Source organism: Numenius arquata, chromosome 1 (assembly GCF_964106895.1).
Source record: "Numenius arquata chromosome 1, bNumArq3.hap1.1, whole genome shotgun sequence".
NCBI lineage: Eukaryota > Metazoa > Chordata > Aves > Charadriiformes > Scolopacidae > Numenius > Numenius arquata.
Genome location: NC_133576.1, coordinates 30488110 through 30507909, shown reverse-complemented (window position 1 = coordinate 30507909; position 19800 = coordinate 30488110). Strand labels below are relative to the sequence as shown.

General features: G+C 36.9%; 1 protein-coding gene across 1 annotated transcript in view; it reads right to left on the bottom strand.

Moving 5' to 3' along the window:
- Positions 1-2409: 2409 nt before the first annotated feature.
- ROBO1 (roundabout guidance receptor 1) overlaps positions 2410-19800 on the bottom strand; it is a 531127-nt gene continuing 513736 nt past the window's right edge. The window contains exons 24-30 of the mRNA XM_074148742.1: positions 18843-18987; positions 18283-18534; positions 15100-15509; positions 13124-13276; positions 5217-5525; positions 3080-3279; positions 2410-2464 (exon numbers count right to left, since the gene is read on the bottom strand). Of these exons, the coding sequence (XP_074004843.1) occupies positions 2450-2464; positions 3080-3279; positions 5217-5525; positions 13124-13276; positions 15100-15509; positions 18283-18534; positions 18843-18987 (1484 nt within the window). The 3' untranslated portion in view covers positions 2410-2449. The remainder of the gene's footprint in view (positions 2465-3079; positions 3280-5216; positions 5526-13123; positions 13277-15099; positions 15510-18282; positions 18535-18842; positions 18988-19800) is intronic.

Sequence of the window (19800 nt, the reverse complement as noted above, 5' to 3'; positions counted from 1 at the left end):
GGCACCTTAGGATCTGGCTCCGAATTGTTTAAAGTTCTTGGGAAAGAAGAAGTATGGCAGGTAAAAAGACAAGGAGCATAAAATAAATAAGAATTTAGCCAGAATAAAAGATATAGTGGGTTTTTTTATGGAATGAGATAGCTATGTTTTTTTCTCTCTCTTTCGTTTTTTTCTTAAACTGAGATGATGGGTGTAGGGTAAGAAAGGGCAAGAATAGGGTGATGAGTAAGAATACAGGGTTATGGAAATGCAAGAATGGAAAAGGGATCATCCCCTACTCAACTGTGATCCACAGCAGGACTCTGCTGACCACAGAATGGCTACAGTGCGGGACGACAGCGGGCAGGTAAGACAACTTGTATTTGTGCAGGCCCCAACGAACATACGACTCACAATATTCATTCCCTTCACCTATTTGGATCTTACTTCCTTTGTAACAAATGTATCTCACCCCCGAGGTGAACGCTTTTGTTGGTACAGATTTTCTTCATCAGCTCTCTCTGGAAATTGGCAGGATAAGAGACATTTTTGTTATCACAGTTCATGAAGCATCCAGAAATCAGATCTTTAAGGCAATCAATTGTAATTATGTAAAATCTTAGGCTGCATACAGCTCTCCCACTTTGCTCATGCTACTGTAACTGCATGATTTCAGCGGAACAGATTCTGACTCATACCAACAGAAATAAGATCAGAGTTGGCCCTAAAATTACGTTTCAGGGAACACAAGAAACTACACAAGAAAGAGAATGTATTTGAGAACATTTTTAATAAATAATGTGACAAAAATTACTTTTCTGATTATTGGATCCTCAGTATGCAAAATTATGGCTAAAATATGAGGTTTCTTACATGAACATAATGAAAACATTAATCACATGGATTGTTCCTTTAGTACTGCACACCCTTTCTATGGAACCTTTCTTTAAAAATTAGCTAAATGAAAAATTTCAGTCCTCGGTAAACACCAAAACACTTTTTTTTTTCTTCTTTTTTTTTTTTCATTGGGGCTAGTCCTGATAGCTGTCAATAAACAAACACACATTTTTCCATTAGCACCAATGACAAAGAAATTTTATAATTACAAAAAAGATCATAAAATCTACAGACAGAGGACATCATTTGGCAAATTCAATGCAACTAATGCCTCTATTTCAGCTTTAATGATAATCCAATGTTGAGAGAGGCCACAGCAAAATTGATAATTTTCTGTAAGTCCAGGAAAAGTGAGAAGTGTTTTGATTATGGCCCACATTCACGTTTGTTACTTTACCATCTGTCATCATTCAAATATTCCAAATACAAACATAGAGCATTAACAAAAAGATGAAAAAGATCCCAAACAAATGCTTAACATTTTCAATAAGACAAAAAAAGGTTAATAGTTACAATGGTTTACAAACAAAGTTTAGTGATTGTGCTTTTAAAACCAAAAAAAAAAAAAAAAAAAAAGATAAGCAGTGCATTACAAAAAAAATTCATTGCCAAGATCAAACAAAACTTCTTTAAGTGGCACTTCTTCTTTAAGGTGAATTGACACAAGTAGAGGTCTGAGATTTGGGCCAGTAACAGTTAATGATATTACCCAATCATTATTAAAAATGTCCATTGATTTTTCTGCTTATTTTCATAAGCATTGTTGAAGCTGAAAATTAGAAAAAGTTTCAGATAAACTTGCTCATGCCGTGATTAGGCAAATAGCAATCACATTGGCTTACCTCCTGCCTATCCCAAAGGACATTTTTAATAAGAATGTACTTAATGATGAAAATGGAAAGACAAATCAAAGTACCACAGGGGGTTTAAAATGAGTACATATTTACAATAAGAGCCACCTCATCCCAAATTAATTTTACTTGCATTTGTAAAACTGTATCATCTGCAAAAGGTTAGCAAGAGACTGGCAGAACACAAGACACACAGTCTGTACTGGAATTGCAAGATACCATTTGCACTAACTGCAGACTACAGTGAAACCCCGAGAATAAAAGAATGTTCTGTGTGATGTTCACTTTGGGGCTCTTTTTAATCAATGCCATATTACTTGTAATGTTATCGATTGGCTCACTGGTGTACAGGCAATGTACTAAGCACCGCCTCGCTGGGGAGAAACCTCGGGATCCCAGGCTCCGGAATCCCCTTCTGTTCTAATCCTGAAGCAGCAGCTGGCCCAAGTACCAGGAAGAGCAGCGTACCTGCCTTCTTGGGCAGCGAAGGTGATGCACTTAGCGTTACGGAATAGGCAAGGGCTGTTTCTAATAAGGAGGGTTTACAAAGAAAGAATAAAATAAAAACTAGCATTCGGATGGCATGAAGAAAAATGAAAAATTGTACACTCTGATTGCACTGAACATTATTTCTGGCGTCAAACATCATCAGACTTGAGGCATCTTAAGTGATTTTTTTTTTCTGATTAGATTTTAAAAGCCTGTTACAGTACATGTTGTCTTCAGCTTTCTGTTTCCTGTATTAAAAAAAAGACATAAATGACTACAGGTTAGATTTCATTACTTAAAGTTTGTTCCACATACTTCTTAGAGATTTGTTACCTTTAAATAATAATTACTACTTTTAGTTACATGCAGCAATGTGACTGCATGTTGCACACCCTTTCTACTACCAGGATTTAAACTGAATTAATATCATTAGGCAGAAAGAAAAGAAGAAAAAAGTTCATGCCTTAATATCTAATAAAATCTAGAACGATAAAGCTTCAAAAAATGTGAAAGGCTATGTTAGGGTGTCCTTAGATGCTCTAATGCTTTATTTTCACTTTTGAAAGAATCTGGATAATGTAAAGTGCACATTTAAATACTGTGTTTCTGTAAGTTCTGTTCCATAGGTTTTAGCATGGTGACAGTTATATTATGCTACATATTACTTGGGTTTTATGTTTTTGACACATTCTTAAAGTTTCTTTTCTCGGATTGCACATAACATTAATAGACGGATAAATGTACTACTTTTTTCTGAAGAGAAGTATTTCTGGTTCAAAAGCGTTTTTTCTTGGCATCTGTCTAAACACAGAAAATAGCCTTATGCTAGTCATCTTCAGTAGTACAGTAACAACTGCAGTTACCTCCATTTCTTCTTCCTCCTCTTCTCCTTGTTCATATGCTCCCAGCACTTGCATTTCTGCAACATTCCTTCGGGCTATATTTGCTTGATCTGCTCTCTGTCTGCCTCCTGATCCTCTTGATGACATAGAGCTGGAGGAGCTGGGGTCTCTAGGATTATTTGATGTTGGAAACGTTGGTCTAGAATATGGCAGGATGTCCTCTGTATAATTAAATGTATACATTGTTATGTTTACAAGCCCAGAGATACTGTGATCCTAAAATTTCTGCATGCAGTTGATTTATTTTACTTTTTATGATCCTCAGTAGGTTTAAAGTGAAGTCTGGCAGGAATATGAAATACACTGTTTCCATAATAGCATTATAGAAGCTTTCTCAAGGAAATTTATAGTATTCAGTCGGTAACATTCACCACAGCAAAACTAATTCATGATTACTGTCCACTTCATTTCAATTTATGATCACTACTCTATGTTCTGCAGGGAAATGAAGAAAAAAAATAAGCCTTGCAGTATATTTTCAATATGACTGAGTAGGAGGAAATGACAATACATGCATGATACTTGCAAGGAGCTCACTGCGTCTAAATATTAGACCCTGTACTTCTCAAATTGAGTTTGAAACAAAATTAGTGGGCCTGTTTTAAAATTCCAGCCCCATCCTCTTAAGGTAAGCTTCTAATAACTTTTCTCTATAGTTATTTACTATAATCAATACCAAACTCTTACTAATGTGCCCATTTAACCAACTTACTGCCCAATCACCCCTGATATTGACCCTGGATACCTGTAGGAAGAAAGGACCAGGCATTTGTATGAATCTGTGTTGAAAGCCTTAATGAATCCTTGGCAAATTTAATTAACTATGTTCCATTAATTAGTAATGAGTAATCTTACCAACTTCCATATGCAGGAGATTACATTGATCAGGTCTGATTTGTGTAATGCCATGTCAGTTAGTATTTGTGACTAATGCCTTACTACTGGGGCTTTCTTATTATTTAAACAGGACTAGGTTTACAAATAGACAAAAAAGAGCCAAATGCCAATTCTTTGGCAGAAAAGTTAAATATTTGAGTTACAGATCTACTATCTGACTTCACTCAGTTCCTTTGTAATTTAGATTATAATTAGATAGATTAGACATAACTAGACTATAAATGTATGGTAGGGGCAAGGACACTGATCCTTACAGCTCTCAGGGAGTATTACTGTTTGGGCTTCCTCAATATTAGCTTTAATACATGATGGGTGCATAAGGAAAGCAAGATAAAAAACCTGTGTTTTTCATAAGCTTTTGTTTCCATTTTACCCTAATGAGAACCTGAAGCATGACATGGCCAAGAAAGCCAGCATGACATGGCCAAGAAAGCCAATGGCTTCCTGGCTTGTATTAGAAATAGTGTGACCAGCAGAAGTAGGGAGGTGATTGTCCCCCTGTACTCAGCACTGGTGAGGCCACACCTCAAGTATTGTGTCCAGTTTTGGGCACCTCAATACAAGAGAGATATCGAGGTGCTGGAGCGAGTGCAGAGGAGGGCAGCGAAGCTGGTGAAGGGCCTGGAAAACAAATCATATGAAGAGCGGTTGAAGAAGCTGGGACTGTTTAGTATGAGGAAGAGGAGGCTGAGGGGAGACCTCATCACTCTCTACAACTACTTGAAAGGACACTGTAGAGAGGTTGGTGCTGGTCTCTTCGCACAGGTAACTAATGACAGAACGAGAGGGAATGGCTTCAAGCTCCAGCAGGGTAGGTTTAGACTGAACATTAGGAAAGAATTTTTCACAGAAAGAGTGGTCGGGCATTGGAATAGGCTGCCCAGGGAGGTGGTTGAGTCACCATCCCTGGATGTGTTTAAGAGACGTTTAGATGTGGTGTTGGGGGATATGATATAGGGAAGAACTTTGTAGTGTAGGGTAGATGGTTGGACTCGATGATCCCAAGGGTCTCTTCCAACCTGGACGATTCTATGATTCTATGATTCTGTGACGTGTATTAGCGCCTATAATCACAATAAATGGTGACAATTCAGCTGACCCAACTTTGCTCACACCATTGGTGTGAGGGATCTGGAAAGAGCCGCTTCTTCCCTGTGATCAGCACACAACACTTCATCAAACCCAGAGCATGCAAAATAACCTTGAAGAAGATGAGTTTTTGCTGGTGTGCCTTCTCGTTTTGGTGCTTTATTTCCTCGCAGTTTCCCTTCGTTTTGCTGTTCCTGTGACTCTCTCCGCTCTCCCGAATTTGTCCGCACATCTGAATGCTGTCGCCCATCCACCCCGTCCCTCCCCTTGTAGCTCGCTCCTTTCCTTTCTGCAGATCTGTCTGTCCTCGCTTCTATAGAAGCAAGTTTTGGCAACATGACTGGCCGCACCTCCAGCTGTGATTTGGACTGGGCGGTTGGTGATTTTATAGCTGGAGGTGGCACAGGAGGGGGTGGCAAGTCTACAAAGTAGAAAAAGAATAATAATTACAGTGACATCATACAGTAATGAAATTAAGAAATAATATTTAACTTCCACTGAAGAAACAGATGCCCTATTTACTTTCAGCCCTCCCTCTGCCCTTCTCTCTCCACCCTAGAAAGTATTATGTTACTGTTACAACCACTGATGGGTATTTTCCCAAAGTTTGAGCTTTAAAAACGCCAAAGTAAAGACCTTTCACTGCCCTTTCATATCACAACATTTTCGTAAAAATCATTAAAAAAAGCTGTCATAAAGTTTAGACACTTAGATATTAATATATCAGTTATGGATATCAACACAGAGTTCAAATATTAACGTATCTTTGCTGATATTTATCACTTTTGCCAAGTCCACTCAACAACACAGCAGCTTGAGCTATACAGCTACTCAAGGTCTTCAGCGTGCTGAGTGTTAAAGCAAGTTGGCTGGGGTGTAAGAATGTAGATCAGATGCACTGCTGATATATGTAAGGATAAACTATATTAACTATTGTATTCTTCTTTCAAAATAGTAGGTTAATCCAACATACATATCCCTGATGTCTGGGAGATATAAAAGAGATATAAAAAAATCCACACTCAATCAATGATATAACAAGCTCTCAGGAAGAACAAAGAAACCAAAAAAGACACACAAGACTTCTGAATTTGTCTAAGTTAGCACAACTTAAGGAGTTCTAAAATTCTGTATATTTTTAAATAGTATTTAATAAGGCACACATATGTTTTACTTAATTCAATTTTTCTATTCCTGCATTACAACTTAAAACTGGAATGTATAAACTGTTCATCAGGATACAATAGTGCTCTGTGGAATATAAAATGTGAAGGAAAAAAATGTACAAGTCAAATAAGGAAGTGACAATACAAAAGGGGTTCACAACAGAGCTGTAGGAACAAGCCATATATGTATAAGAGAACAATAGGGAAAAAAGTGAGACGTGAAAGATGTTTCTGAGGTTAATATTCTCAAGTGAGATTGCTAAAAAAATTTAAAAAATAACACTATTAAAAATTGTAACTTCAGCATTTTATAATAGTGTGCATTCATTCTTTCTACTTCCACAAAAATCTTGGAGCAGCTGTGTTTGTCAAACACTATCACTATATATACAGCTAATTCACAGACTATTCAAGAGAACATTTCAACTGAAAATTAACTAAATTGGGCCAAGAATAAAGGTAGTACTCCTGAATAAGAGAAAAAATAGGCATATAACATATATATAAATTCAGATATGGCAAATGCCAGATATTTTTGAGAGGTTTTCCAGTGACACAAATCACAAATGATTCAATCTAGCCCTGTGGAAAGGTGCAGCAATGCAGAATTCAGTGCAGGTTTACTGGGCACCATCCTCCACGTTAAACTGGTGACATAACTTGGAGTTGCCCTTGACCTGTTTTAAATAAGACTGGAATTTTTATCATTTGGGATAATGAGGAAGAAAAATGTCACAAAGTTCATTTCCTCAGGTGGGACATACTTCAGGTAAATGAGTTCTGTAACATTCTTGCAAACTTCTTTCCTTCTGTTCCTCTTTGCTAAGAACAAGTTGGACAACTGGCCTTATATTCCTCACAAACTGTGTAGAGTAGTTTATTTTTCAAACTAGTAGTTTGGAGAACATCTGTTTTAGGGAGTACCTAGAGGTAAACAATTGAATACTGCCACTTAACTTAAGCATCTACTTAACACTCACCATTTGCAGATGTCTTTTAAGAAAAATCACTGTCATTTCCAAAACTCGAGAAAGCATAATGTAAATTAGCTGGATGCCTGGATATACTAAGTGGCTGAATCAAAATAATTTTATTTATGGAGAGGGAATTATTAGACTATAGTCTAGTAAGAACAAAGACAGATCTGTGGACAATGGACTGGACTTGTTTGAGGGAACTAAAACTGTAAAATGGCGAGGCAACTTCTGATTCAGTAAGATATGAAATACAACAGATTTTGGCAAGAAAGCACAGAATCACTTACATTGCATTCCTTTGTTATCCATAATGCTTTAAACATGTTTTTTTGTAGTAACCTCTGTCTAATACACAACGTTAGCAATGGAAATCTATAATTCCACACATCAGAGAAGTGTTCAGACTACCTCCTCTATGCATCTAAAAATGCCCTGTGCACTCTAGCAACCAAAGAGCAAACCAAACCACTTTCACTGTGCTGCCCAGCCCTGTAGATGCTTAAATGTGCCTACAAGTGTGGGCTTTGGGATCACAGTGCTCCATAGCCATGTAAGCCTAAGTGTCAATACCTGCTCCAAAAAATCTTGGTCTGAAGAAGTATATAACCACTTACAATTCAGCAGCTAGGTGAAAAATCATGTAAAGACCTCAGAATAGCATGTGATACGTTCCTTGAACACCCAGTGCAATATCAGATCCAGCCCAAAACTTACCAGGCACAATAACCGTTCTTTGAAAGCAACGCTGGAGATGGTCATGTTCCTACCTTTTGCACAATACTTTAGGTGATTATAGAACTTGGTCAAAATTTAAAAAATAAGATAAACTCTTAGCTTGAGGAGATTCAAATAGTATTTTCCTTTCTCTGGAAAACATCCTTCTCACATGTCTTCTCTCAGAAAAGAAGATGCCAAATCAGAAGTGGATGAAGATACTCAAACTCAGAATTGTAAGCATCTGGAACCACAGTTGTTCATGCAATACCTTGTGTCTCACATTCCCCACTCACTGTCTCTATTAATTTATCAGAGCACTGAATAGCCCTTCTGTTGAGCCTGCTGATGTATAGGGAGTGTAGGTATTTAATACCAAGCCTTTTCAGTCACCCTTGGAGTCAGTCTCCAACAGTTGTGGCACAGCAATGGATTGGCAGAATACCAAAGGGAAGGAACAACATCTTTACTGTAGCCTATAAAATACAACTTGGAACAATCTACTTTATTCAAGAATCCTATCCAGCTACATAGGACAATGAACAAAGTGGTGTGAAGTCTTGACAATGGAAAGGTAAGATGCACTGATACAAAAAGTTTCATAAAATGGCAGTAGCTCTATGGTACAGTAATAACTAAAGAAAAGTGATATTCTCTTTCAAGAACATTTTTGCAACCTGCAGGGAAACTATAAAAATCTTCATTACAACACAGTACTCCTCGCTGAGAAAACTCCTTTACAGAGGAAAAAAAAGCAACTTTTCAGAGGTCAACACTATTACACCCCTGTGGTATTTATTTTAACAGCTCAGATCACAGAGAAAATCCAGATTCAATCTGCCTCCTCGAGTACAAACTGGCACAATTCTTATTAAAAGGAAAATGGAAGCTTCCATTGTAAGGAATAAAAAATAAATCATAAAGCAACATCAAACCAATATAAAGAACTCAGAAGTATTTGTTAAAGGTCAGCTGTGCTCACATGTTTCATTCATGTCTATGTATTACTGTTATACTGCTTCCCACGAAACTAAAACAATTAGTGAATGCCATTTCATAGCATGGTCTACAGGGGAAGCCTTCCGTATATGTCTTTTGAAAGGAGCAATGATCATTTTCTGAATGAGAAGATATACAGGAATCATGGGATAAGCAAAACACCAGTGGGGAAAAATAATCTGCTAAATTAGTTTGGCACTGAAGTGGAGAAACCATAAATAAGCACAAAAAGATGAATTGTAAGTAGTGACAAATGAGGGAAGCAGGTCTTATTAGGCAACTCTTTCTTTTAATCTCTATCAGGCTGTAGATTTCTACAGTCATACCCTGAAGAAAACAGCAGAGTTACAGATTTGATGTAATATTGGAAAAGATACAGAGTGATTTTTTTTCTATTGCATATTTATGCAGGCATGCAAAACTCAAGATTGTTCCTGACTTAGTAAAGCTTTAAGATCATTTAAGATTCCTAGATACATAATAACCTCAGCTACTATTATTCATGTACTGAAGTTATTTTCATGCTTTATCTTTCAAGAAACACGGCTCAAACTGTACATAATAATTGGATGAATAAATAGATACAACAAAACCCAATATGATGTATGAAAGCAGTGGGTTGTTGGATTGTAGGGTTTTTTTTTTTTGCCTGCATGTACATTTACATACTGCTTTCATCAAAGCAATTTTCACTCCACAAAAAATCCCTCAATAACAAAATTAATTTTTAGAAAATATCTCACAATGGGATCACAAGTAAGGACTGCGAAGAGAGCAGGTATCTGAAAATTGTTATCATTCAATAGCAAGATGTTTTTTAGCAGGACTAAGAAATGCATTCCTACTTATTTTTTACCTTGCCTGAAATTTGTGCAGAAGGGATTTTTTTGTACTGCACAGGCAGAGGGAGACAAAAGTACAAATGCTGCCAGCATGTATAATGGCTTAACATTTCAAAGTGAAAATTCAGGCAAATATTTGGCAGATACTCAATTGCCTTTTGTGAGAAATTCAGCTGCCCTAACATCACATCATGGATAACACAGCTAAATAACTCAGACACAGTCCCAACCAGATAGTTGTGAAAATGTTAGTATTTTAAAAAAAAAAGAACCAGGATTTAAATTCTTGTGGTAACTGTCAATGGCATAATTTCTACTGAAAGACCTACTGAATCGAAGCTATAGCAAAGTAATTTTATCCTTTTTATCTAAATGCTTACAATTCTGAGGGCTTGCAGCTACTTATAAATCAATTCAAGACAGTTCAGAAGAGACCTTCATATATATAATTTTAGAAAAGACAAAAATATTCTCTTAAAATTCAGTTTCTTAAATTAAATATGTAAGTAGGTCAGGCAAGGTTAAGAAGGAGGATACATCTGTTAGTTTGCTCTTGTAATGCACTCTTAGTAGTTCACTCTCTAAAGGGCTAGATGAAGAGCAATTAAAAATTCATACATTTTAATCCTTACCACCCACTGAGCAAAGATTTTTAGCAACAAATATGGAGAACATTTCACTGCCTGGATGACTGTCAAAGAACAAAACAGCTGAGCTGAAATCTCATTCCACATAAAGTAGAAACTGATTTGAACTAATGCTAGCAGAAAACACAAGATTGTTACTACTTATACAATGCAGAGTAGATCAGGGAACACCCTCCTTTATTTAAAAAAGGGCAGTAGTAGACTATTACTGCTACATATGTAACAAACACACTTTCAGAAATCTTGCTATATAAAGAAAAAAAAATACCGATTTTTAAAAGACTTTCATGTATTGCTGCTGATAATACTCTTGGCATTTTCAACCATTCATGCAAACACTTAATATACTTATATATCCTTTCTGTCACCAATCATGTAAATTCTTCATGACAGTGGTACTTCATGAAACTGCCAGCAAATACTAATTCAGGTAATTTGGGAACAGTAAAAAATTTTTTACATGTTAAAGTAAATTCCATTTTAAAGGATGAGAAAGTAATGAAGCAATGTATTTTTCTCCTTTTAGTATTTATTCAATGCTTCTAGCCACCAATAAATGCTTAAAATCAGAATATCTGCTTTGCTCTACTACTAACACACATATGTTCACCCACTATGAGGAAAAAAAATCTTTGTATCAGGCACTCCTTTATAAAAAAGATAAGCAACAGTGTGACATCAAGCCAATAGAAAAACCTAAGTATATCTGAGAAAGGTCAATTGTGCTTAGATGTTTCATTCACGTCTACATATCGCTTTTCTCCACTTAAGCGAAACAATTACTAGATGTTATTTTATAGATAATTCAAAAGGGACAATATACTAGATGTGGCTATTAAAATGAACGGTCAGAATCTTCAAGTAAGGTTCCAAATATGCTTATGTAAATGGATTGAGGACAAAAAAAATATAATTAAAAAAATCAAAACTGAACAAGCCCTTCAACCTTTGAACTGGGTTTTATTAGTTCTGCAGAAATTAAAGCCATAATTTGCTTTTCCCTGAATGACCATACCGTATTGCACATTAAATAGGTTAGCGGGAATTCTTACCTAATTAGAAAATATGCTGAAGTAAGCAGGTGCTATATAACACAAAACAAATATTGATCATGACTGTCAAATCTATTGCAATATCTAACCACAATGCTCTATGATTTAACTTTGTATAATTACTTTCACAAAAACCTGTCATCAAGTACTGGCCCACCTCTTATTTATTCCTGTGTTAGAAGAAAATGGCCACATAAAACTCCTGTTCAGATTTTATTTCTGATGTCCTAGCTGTTGTGTTTGTATCGAGGTTTGATGCTCAGCCAATAATTCAGTTAAGAGCATTCTCTTCAAGAGAATAAAAGCTGATAAAATGTCCATAAAATATTGGAAAATGCCATTACAAGGGTCTCGTAAACGTAACGCTTCTGGTACAGTTTTGGGATTTACACCTTGTGTTGTCCTTTCACAGAAGCAAACATGCACAAAACCACTGTAATAACCTCTTGAAATCAGATAATATTCCAACAGCTCAGTTTCACTGACAGAAGGGGCCTGGGCATAAGCCAAGAGGCCCAGGTGCACTGTGTCATGCCAGTATTTAATGCAGCCTAATATCAGATAGATGCTAGTGAGAGAAAATACTCAGAATAAAGTACAGATAATAGCACGGACAACCACTCATTGCTAAATTACTTCTGCTCATCGTGCTGTGAGCTTTGTATTAAATTTTTTTGTCAAGTGGCAGGAATCATAGGGAGAAGTGGCTCAAAACTCCCTTCTCGTAACCTCGGATAAGGATCTATAATATTAGGCTTTCATATGATAATGGCAAATGATGCCCCTCTTTGAAAAATTTCAAACTGGTAATGAAAGTCCTAATCAGATTGTTGTTGTGGAGAACCAGGAGGTGGGGAACGATGCCTTTTTTTCCCCTCATCTGTTAGCAAATTTAGCAAACTTGACAAGACGGGTTAAGTCTTGGAGAATTTATCTTACATGAATTTCCAACAAAGCCTGTGGGTTGTTTTATAAAACTGGAAGGTAGTGCTTTAATAAAAGCTGCACCACCTGAGGCATTTTCATTAAAGGCTCTCTCTAGACAACATCACAATGTTTGCATTATCCTCCTACACTCCCAAGAGAATACAAGCACTACCTTTTCAGCAAGAGTTGATATTGTGTGTGAAGGCACGAAAGAAGATGATTAGATTTTGCTTTTACTCACGAAGTAACCGCTTGCAACAATGCTGTGGTCAGGATTAAAATTCATTGATTTGTGCTGCCCAACATTTGAATGGCAAATTGGTTTTTTCAGGAAAAGACACATTCTGAAGGTTTTAATAGTCAGTCATGTGAACGAAGACTTTAATCCTAACCACACATTATTCTCAATGACTGTACTATTTATGCTATCTGGGCTCTTAAATAATGACAGTAATTAGCCGATTAGGACACTACAGAAAACAGGTGCAAGGCTCTGGAGTGGAAGCATCAATGTACAGTATTAAGGAACTCTGGCATTTAAAATGATTAATCTGTTCAGTGTGTTTAGCAACAGGAAACACAAATCACTGAATTCTGAAACATAATGTTATCTCTGTGGAAAAATTTCACACACACACACTGAATGCATATTTAGAAAGGTTCACTGACGTTCTCACCCGTTTCAGTGGACTCACCATCTGTGTAGACTTCTCTGCGCAGATGTCCTGGCTGGTGTTTTTGCTTTTTGGCAGGTCGGACCTTCTGTATTACAACAGCACTCATGTTGCTGTCAGTAGACACAGGGCTGGTGGGTCTAGGACAGTGTGATGCATGAAAATGTCTACGGCCTGGAAATTGTTACAGAACAATAGCTATTATTTTTCTTATCTAAAATAAGATGTTTCATACTTTCTCTTTTTTCACATCAGAATGACCTAGCTATACAAAACCTGAAAATACACTGTTGGAACAGTAATAAAACTCTCATCCTTTCTGTAATCGGTTTTAGAGTGAGCCGTAACTAAATCGAAGCATTTGCTATCCTATCAGGATGCAAGCTGGCTTAGCAACACAGAAATTATCCAGCTGGTTGGTAGCTGGTAACTCCTACCCCAGGAAGCTGAACATCATCGGCAGTCAGGCACAGGCAGGCTTCTTGCCTTCCAGAAACAACAAAACATTTCACTTTCAAAAGGGTTTTCACCTCCCCTAACACGGGCAGTGTGAGGTCACCCATGCCATAAGCAAGCCACTAACAGGTCTCAGGTACAGATGCCCCCTCCGCCGCTTTGAGCGAATTGCCAGAAAGGCATCAGGAATGTACGACTGGCCTTTTATCAAAACTTATTTGCAGATAAAAAGTGTCTTAGGCCACATTTTTAGGCTGTGTAGTCAGGTCAGGGCAATATAAATACATAAAAATCACTGCAGAACGTGAACTTGACTGTTGTAAAATTATTTACCTGTAATAGGAATGGGATGTAAAAAGGCCTCTTCTAAATATATAAATTTGCACACACACAGACACACATATTTATCTGAATGTATATGTATAAAATGGATAAAATCCCGGCCCTGTGGGTACAAATGGGAGTTTTGCCACCTACTTCAGTCGGCCAGGATTTCATCCAGAATTACTAAATTACCTCCCCTCTCACTCTTCATGATGAACAGCTGTGTTGAAATGAAACAAAGGACTGTTAACTGGGAGAGGATATCAGAAATGGGAGGAAGGTAGCAAATCAGTTGAGTCAGGATGGACACAGTTGTGACAGAGTATCTCTTCTCCAGGTTTGGCAGCTTAATAGGATTGACTGGCAAAATATTCACGGATCTGCTTAAAAACTGTATCTCAGCCTGCAGTATTCTTATCTCTTAGCTGAACTATAAGAATATCCATTGGGCTCAATTACTGATCAGGTGACTGATTACCTGTATATACCCAGTGTTACTAGTAACCAGTATGTTGTAAAACACTAAATGCTTCAAATGTCATATTTCATATGTCCAGTGGTGATTCAGAAGAAAAAAAACAGAAGTAAGAAATATACATAAGGCCATGCTGCATATTCATAATCTATATTCTGAACAGCAACTAATAACAGCTCTCAAATTATGAAACCAACACAAACCCAGTTCATCTCAACAATACTTGTAAGAGTTGTAAGAGCTTCAACAGCATTCTCCAAAAAGTAAACAACAAAATATAAAATGGAAAACAAATATATTACAATTTTTTTTTTTCAAATACAAGGGAAATATGACTCTAAAGGTTTACTATTTATTTGGACATTTCAATACAGGGGGATTAAATCTCTCATGAAGAGTGAGTGAAAACACTCAGAGCCTTGTACTAGGAAAAGGATACAACTCTGTAATCTTTTTTTTTTTTTCTGTTTCAATTCTGGTTGGAAATCCACCAGCAGGGTTGAGATTTGGCAATAACCAATGAGACTGAAAAATTAGGAACTACTTATGGAAAACAATGTAAAGCAGCAATTTATTTTGAACTGTTTTACTAAAACTCTTTTTCTGACTCTTCCACTAGTTTGAATTGCCCCGTCCTCCCGAATGTCTAATGTTTTAAGAACAATAATAATCCTGGAAGCAGTTGTAGATAAATACATTTAACTTTTTTTTTGTTCTTCCATCAAACAGAGGACAAACTCACCTCCTGCTGCATCCTGCATTTGACGTCTGGCTACTTTCAGGCCGGCGTATTCTGCAGCTGCTGCAACAGCCTGTGCAAAATCTGCATCGGTAAAAAACGATCCATCTGAAGAGCTAACGCTAGACCGCCCGCTTGAGATGTTATCTTCTTCAGAGGCTGAACCCCAGCCATTGATCATGGACCCTGTTACAGAGCTCTCCAAATCCCCAACGCTGGAGGCAGGTGTCTGCTCAAGGCCACGCAACAGGAGCCTTCTGTTCTGCATCTTGGCAACCTCTATATCTGCCTCATCCTCTTCTTCTTCTGGGGCGTCAGTATCCATATCAGAGACCAAGGGCCCTGAGATATATCCATAGGTATGTGGTGGGGAGATAGGCCTTGGAGGGGGTGGAGGACTCACAGGTTGACGTCTGCATAAAAATACAAGGGTAAGAAGAGTTGAAGTCACGCAACATAGAGAAAATAACAGACTGATGAAACTACTTTTGTTTCCCAACAAGCTTGACTTGCTTTTTTAAATCAAGAGAATTCATATCTGAAAGGTATACCTAATAATCATTTAATAACTCTCCCTCCCCCCCCCCCAAATCCTAGAAGCCATTGCTGCAGGGGAACCTATACCTGCCTTTGACTGAAGATCTTGCACAATAAGGTTTTACTGCCTTAAATTAAAGCTTTTGTAACAACTGTCCTTGTAATATATTTGCCAGCCTTCATATTTTTTAGGTTTTGGTATTAGGAGACAGGAAACTGGTTACAAAAAACATGTAAATTATGCTACAGTTCTTGTAAATATAGCTGGTCTGCCAACCTTTAAGGATAAGCTAATTGAGAGCAGCTGGTTCATGGGCACAGAGAATTAACAACACTTTGTTCACTTTATCTGATGCAGTGGTTCTCGCTTTAACAGTGACATCGCCACCTATCTCAGCTCTCGCTTTAACATTGAGATCAACTGCTATCTCACTAAATCTTTAGTTTTTTATCTGCTTGTCTGCTCTTCCAAAGCACAGATTTCTATTTTATTTTGCTATACTTCTATCAAGCTGACTGAACACAGAAGTATTACAGTACACGACCACCACCGGAATCATATTCTAGATGCCCGATTCTGATCAGAAACACATAATATTCAGCAGAACTACAAGTAAAGCTAATAAAAGTATGAAAAATAGTATTTTAGACATTATTTTCGCTAAAAAAATGCCACTTACACCACCTCCCCCCCCGAAACAATACAGAGAAACACCACTGAAAATGTATTCTTAATTGGAAAGTATTGTCACACCATATTCAAAACAGAAAACGCCCTCCTCAGAATGGGCTACAGCTGTTGAGCACAGAACATCCAAGTCCTAAATAGCAACACTATGGGTCATATCAACACTGTTAGATGGGAAAGGTAGTCAGCCAACCCTTACAAATCAAGTAAATAGAATTCCGTGAATCTTTTTTAACTGATGAAATGGATGTAGCAAAAAAGAAAACAATGTTTGAAAAAGTAAGATAAAATAGACAAATATAGTCACAGTTCTAAGACTTTCAGCAAAGCTAGACTTAACCATTGTAGGAAGAACAAAATAAATATACATTTCATTTTTTCAGTCCATTTCAATGAGTAAGGTGTATGCCCTAGGAGCTTAAATTGGAATGTCCTTCCAGATAGTTCTGCCACTACTTCTGATGACATTTATGGTGACTAGCCATGCATCTTTGTGTTGAGCAAACCTTCTGCTTTCCAGGCAGCTGGTGGCTGGTTATGTATGTTTGCATACATCTCCACCAATGCCTACTCCATTCTGTATGTCAGCATGCATCTCCGACTTTCCAGAACATGATAGCTGTGGTTCTGGAAAGTCACTCACAACACATCGCTCGCTTAGCATTTCCCTTTTCCATTACTGTCCAGCTAGATTAACCTCTAAATAACCCAGAAAACTTAAGTGATTAAAATGAACATTTCTGTGCCTCAATATAGCTGGGCCAATGGAAATTACAGGAAAAAAATTATTAACCACCCACTAATAAAAGGAGTGGAAAGACTCAGGAAGATAGACGAAGAGAAAAAGCTACACAGTACAAGAAGTGTTACCATAAACAACAAACAAAACAAAACAAGGCAGATCAAGTAGAAGCGGGGAACAAAAGCAAAAGCAGATACAGGCCCTTAAAAAAAAAAGATTAACTACTGCTTACTTAAAAAGGGGAAACATCAAAATGAACTAATTTTCCAAAAACATTCTGAAAATGCATCCATAGACGACCGATAAGCTATATTAATGAAATCAAAGTTCTACTGTCTACTCGTCAAGATCAAATTAATCTCATCATAATAGGTCTGAAAAAGTTCACTAAAAATAGGAAGTATGACTAGAATATTGCAGGCAAGTTTGTATATTTGTGGTAATAAACAATATGTGCAAACCACTGGAGAAAAAAAATAATAAAAGAAATATAATTTGGGATGGAAAAAGCTGTGCCTTCTTAGCAAAAAGCAAGACAAGCAAGCATCATACATAAAAAGCCTCATTCAGAATTCACTGTTTTATGGAAGGGGAACTGTGAGAATGTATATGCAAAATAGTTAGTGCTAAAAGCAACTCAGAGATAAAACAAAATTTCCCTGTAACAAATATCTATCTTTATTACTGTTGGTCATTCCTTTAAACAAAGGTAGGTGGAAATGTTAAGAAAATTTTGCAAGCAATAACTTCCTGTATTAGGATTTATGAGAAGAGGAAAATCTATAGGTTATATAAATTATATATTTATATATATTCATACATATTGGTGACAAGTTAATTGCACAGTTACTGTGAAATAATGCATGCTATTTTATGGTAATAATGCAGTAAATCTATTGGAAACAATGGAACTGTAATTATATGGTAAGCTGTGTTAACGATACCACTTTAATATCCTGATGACTGTGAATTTAACTTGTGTCAGCATCGTACGTACCGTAAAGTGATATATTGCATTTCTTCCCACAGTATAATAATAAAGCAGCTTAATTACCTATTTCTTAGGTTACAAATACTTCAACACTCTGGATCAGAAATTAAATATTAACAAAATAAATATCATGGGGAAAATCTTGGCCTCACTGAATTCAACAGGAATTTTCTGTGGGGCCAGGATGACTATTGTCACATCTCTCTTGCTACATTTGCATTGACACACCTCCGGTCAGGTTGGTGTTGTACGTGTCCCAGATCCTCCTGACAGTCCTGTAACATGGGCTGGAGTTCTTCCTGGGGAGAGGGGGTGAGAGTGGCAGTTGACTGATGGCTATAGGAGACAGCAGCTGGAGAGGAAGCTGCTCCTCGGACAGGTGGAGTAGGACCTCGCTCATCTTCTTCCTCTTCCTCTAGCTCATCCTGCTGCAGATACATCCTTGCAGGTGGGACAGGACAAGGAATTTCTTGGTCATAGCTAAAATTAATTTTTTAAGAAAATAAAGACTTAAATTTTTACTATGAAATTAGCATATCTGATACATGTATAAATAGCCCAGAAAAAATCATTGTTATATGTGCTCTTGAACACAGCTTAATAAGGATATACTGAGTGGATGTACACCAACGTCAGTAAGCGATCTCTCTGAATAGCCACACTACAGCTAGTTGAGGAGCATCAGAACGGTACTGAAGCAAGGTCTCACTGCCAGCTTGTAGGGCAAACTACAGTTCAATTAACTAGTGATTAAAGTGAGAAATGGATGATGTATTCATCTTTCTTACCTTTCATCCACTGAAAGACTGTAATCTTCACTATTGCTATGGGGAGGTGGATGTGCTGGAGGGGGTGGAAGAAGATCTGCCCAGTTCATGCCAGCTTGCTTGGGAGCCTTTGGGGTCCGAGCACCCTTCTTGTGCCCTTGACTCCCTATGAATAAAAAGCAATACCTATTCATAATGCTTTTAAGTATCTCTTCACCACTATACTTTGAAAAACAAAATAACTGTAGTCCCTCCCAGATCCTCTTGAATTCCCTGGGAACTTACTGTTATGCTGAGTTGGAATAAACTGGCATTCCTCCTTTTTACACCAATTTGTAATTCTAGCTTCTTTGTAGAATTACTCTACATTTTTAAGCGGTTGAATTTAACCAGAAACTTTACATAGCATGGAAAAAGCACATGGGATACAAAACTTGAATTGTTAATAAATAGCCAAAATGCGATAAAACCATAAATGAATTTTACAAGCAATGTCATTAAGAGTGAGCTTCCTACTCCTATTAATTACATTATAGATTATCATCTAAAACAAATGAGCTGTAGACATATTTTCTAAAGTGCCTTTATACTATTTAATTGCTGGAACCTAAAATACAATATGATACAGATATGATCTATTAAAGTTCCACTGTTGCATTAAGTCACTGAATATATGTAATTTGTACTTGTCCACTGAAACGTTTTAGGCACAATGAAATTACTAGTTTTAGTTTAAATGGCAGGTGCAGTTGAAAATAATTGCTAGAAGAACTAAAATAACAGAAAAAGAAGAAAGAAAATCGATGAGGTATGGCACAAATGTTTTCAACTACTATTACTGGGAAATTACAGCTCATAATAGAACAATGCAGTTTTAACAGTTCCAATAACTTTGAATAAGACCAATTATTCAGGTGGTCTTGAATTTTAACTTTGGATATGGCTAGGATCAGAACTGACTCTATCATTGTTCCTCTGT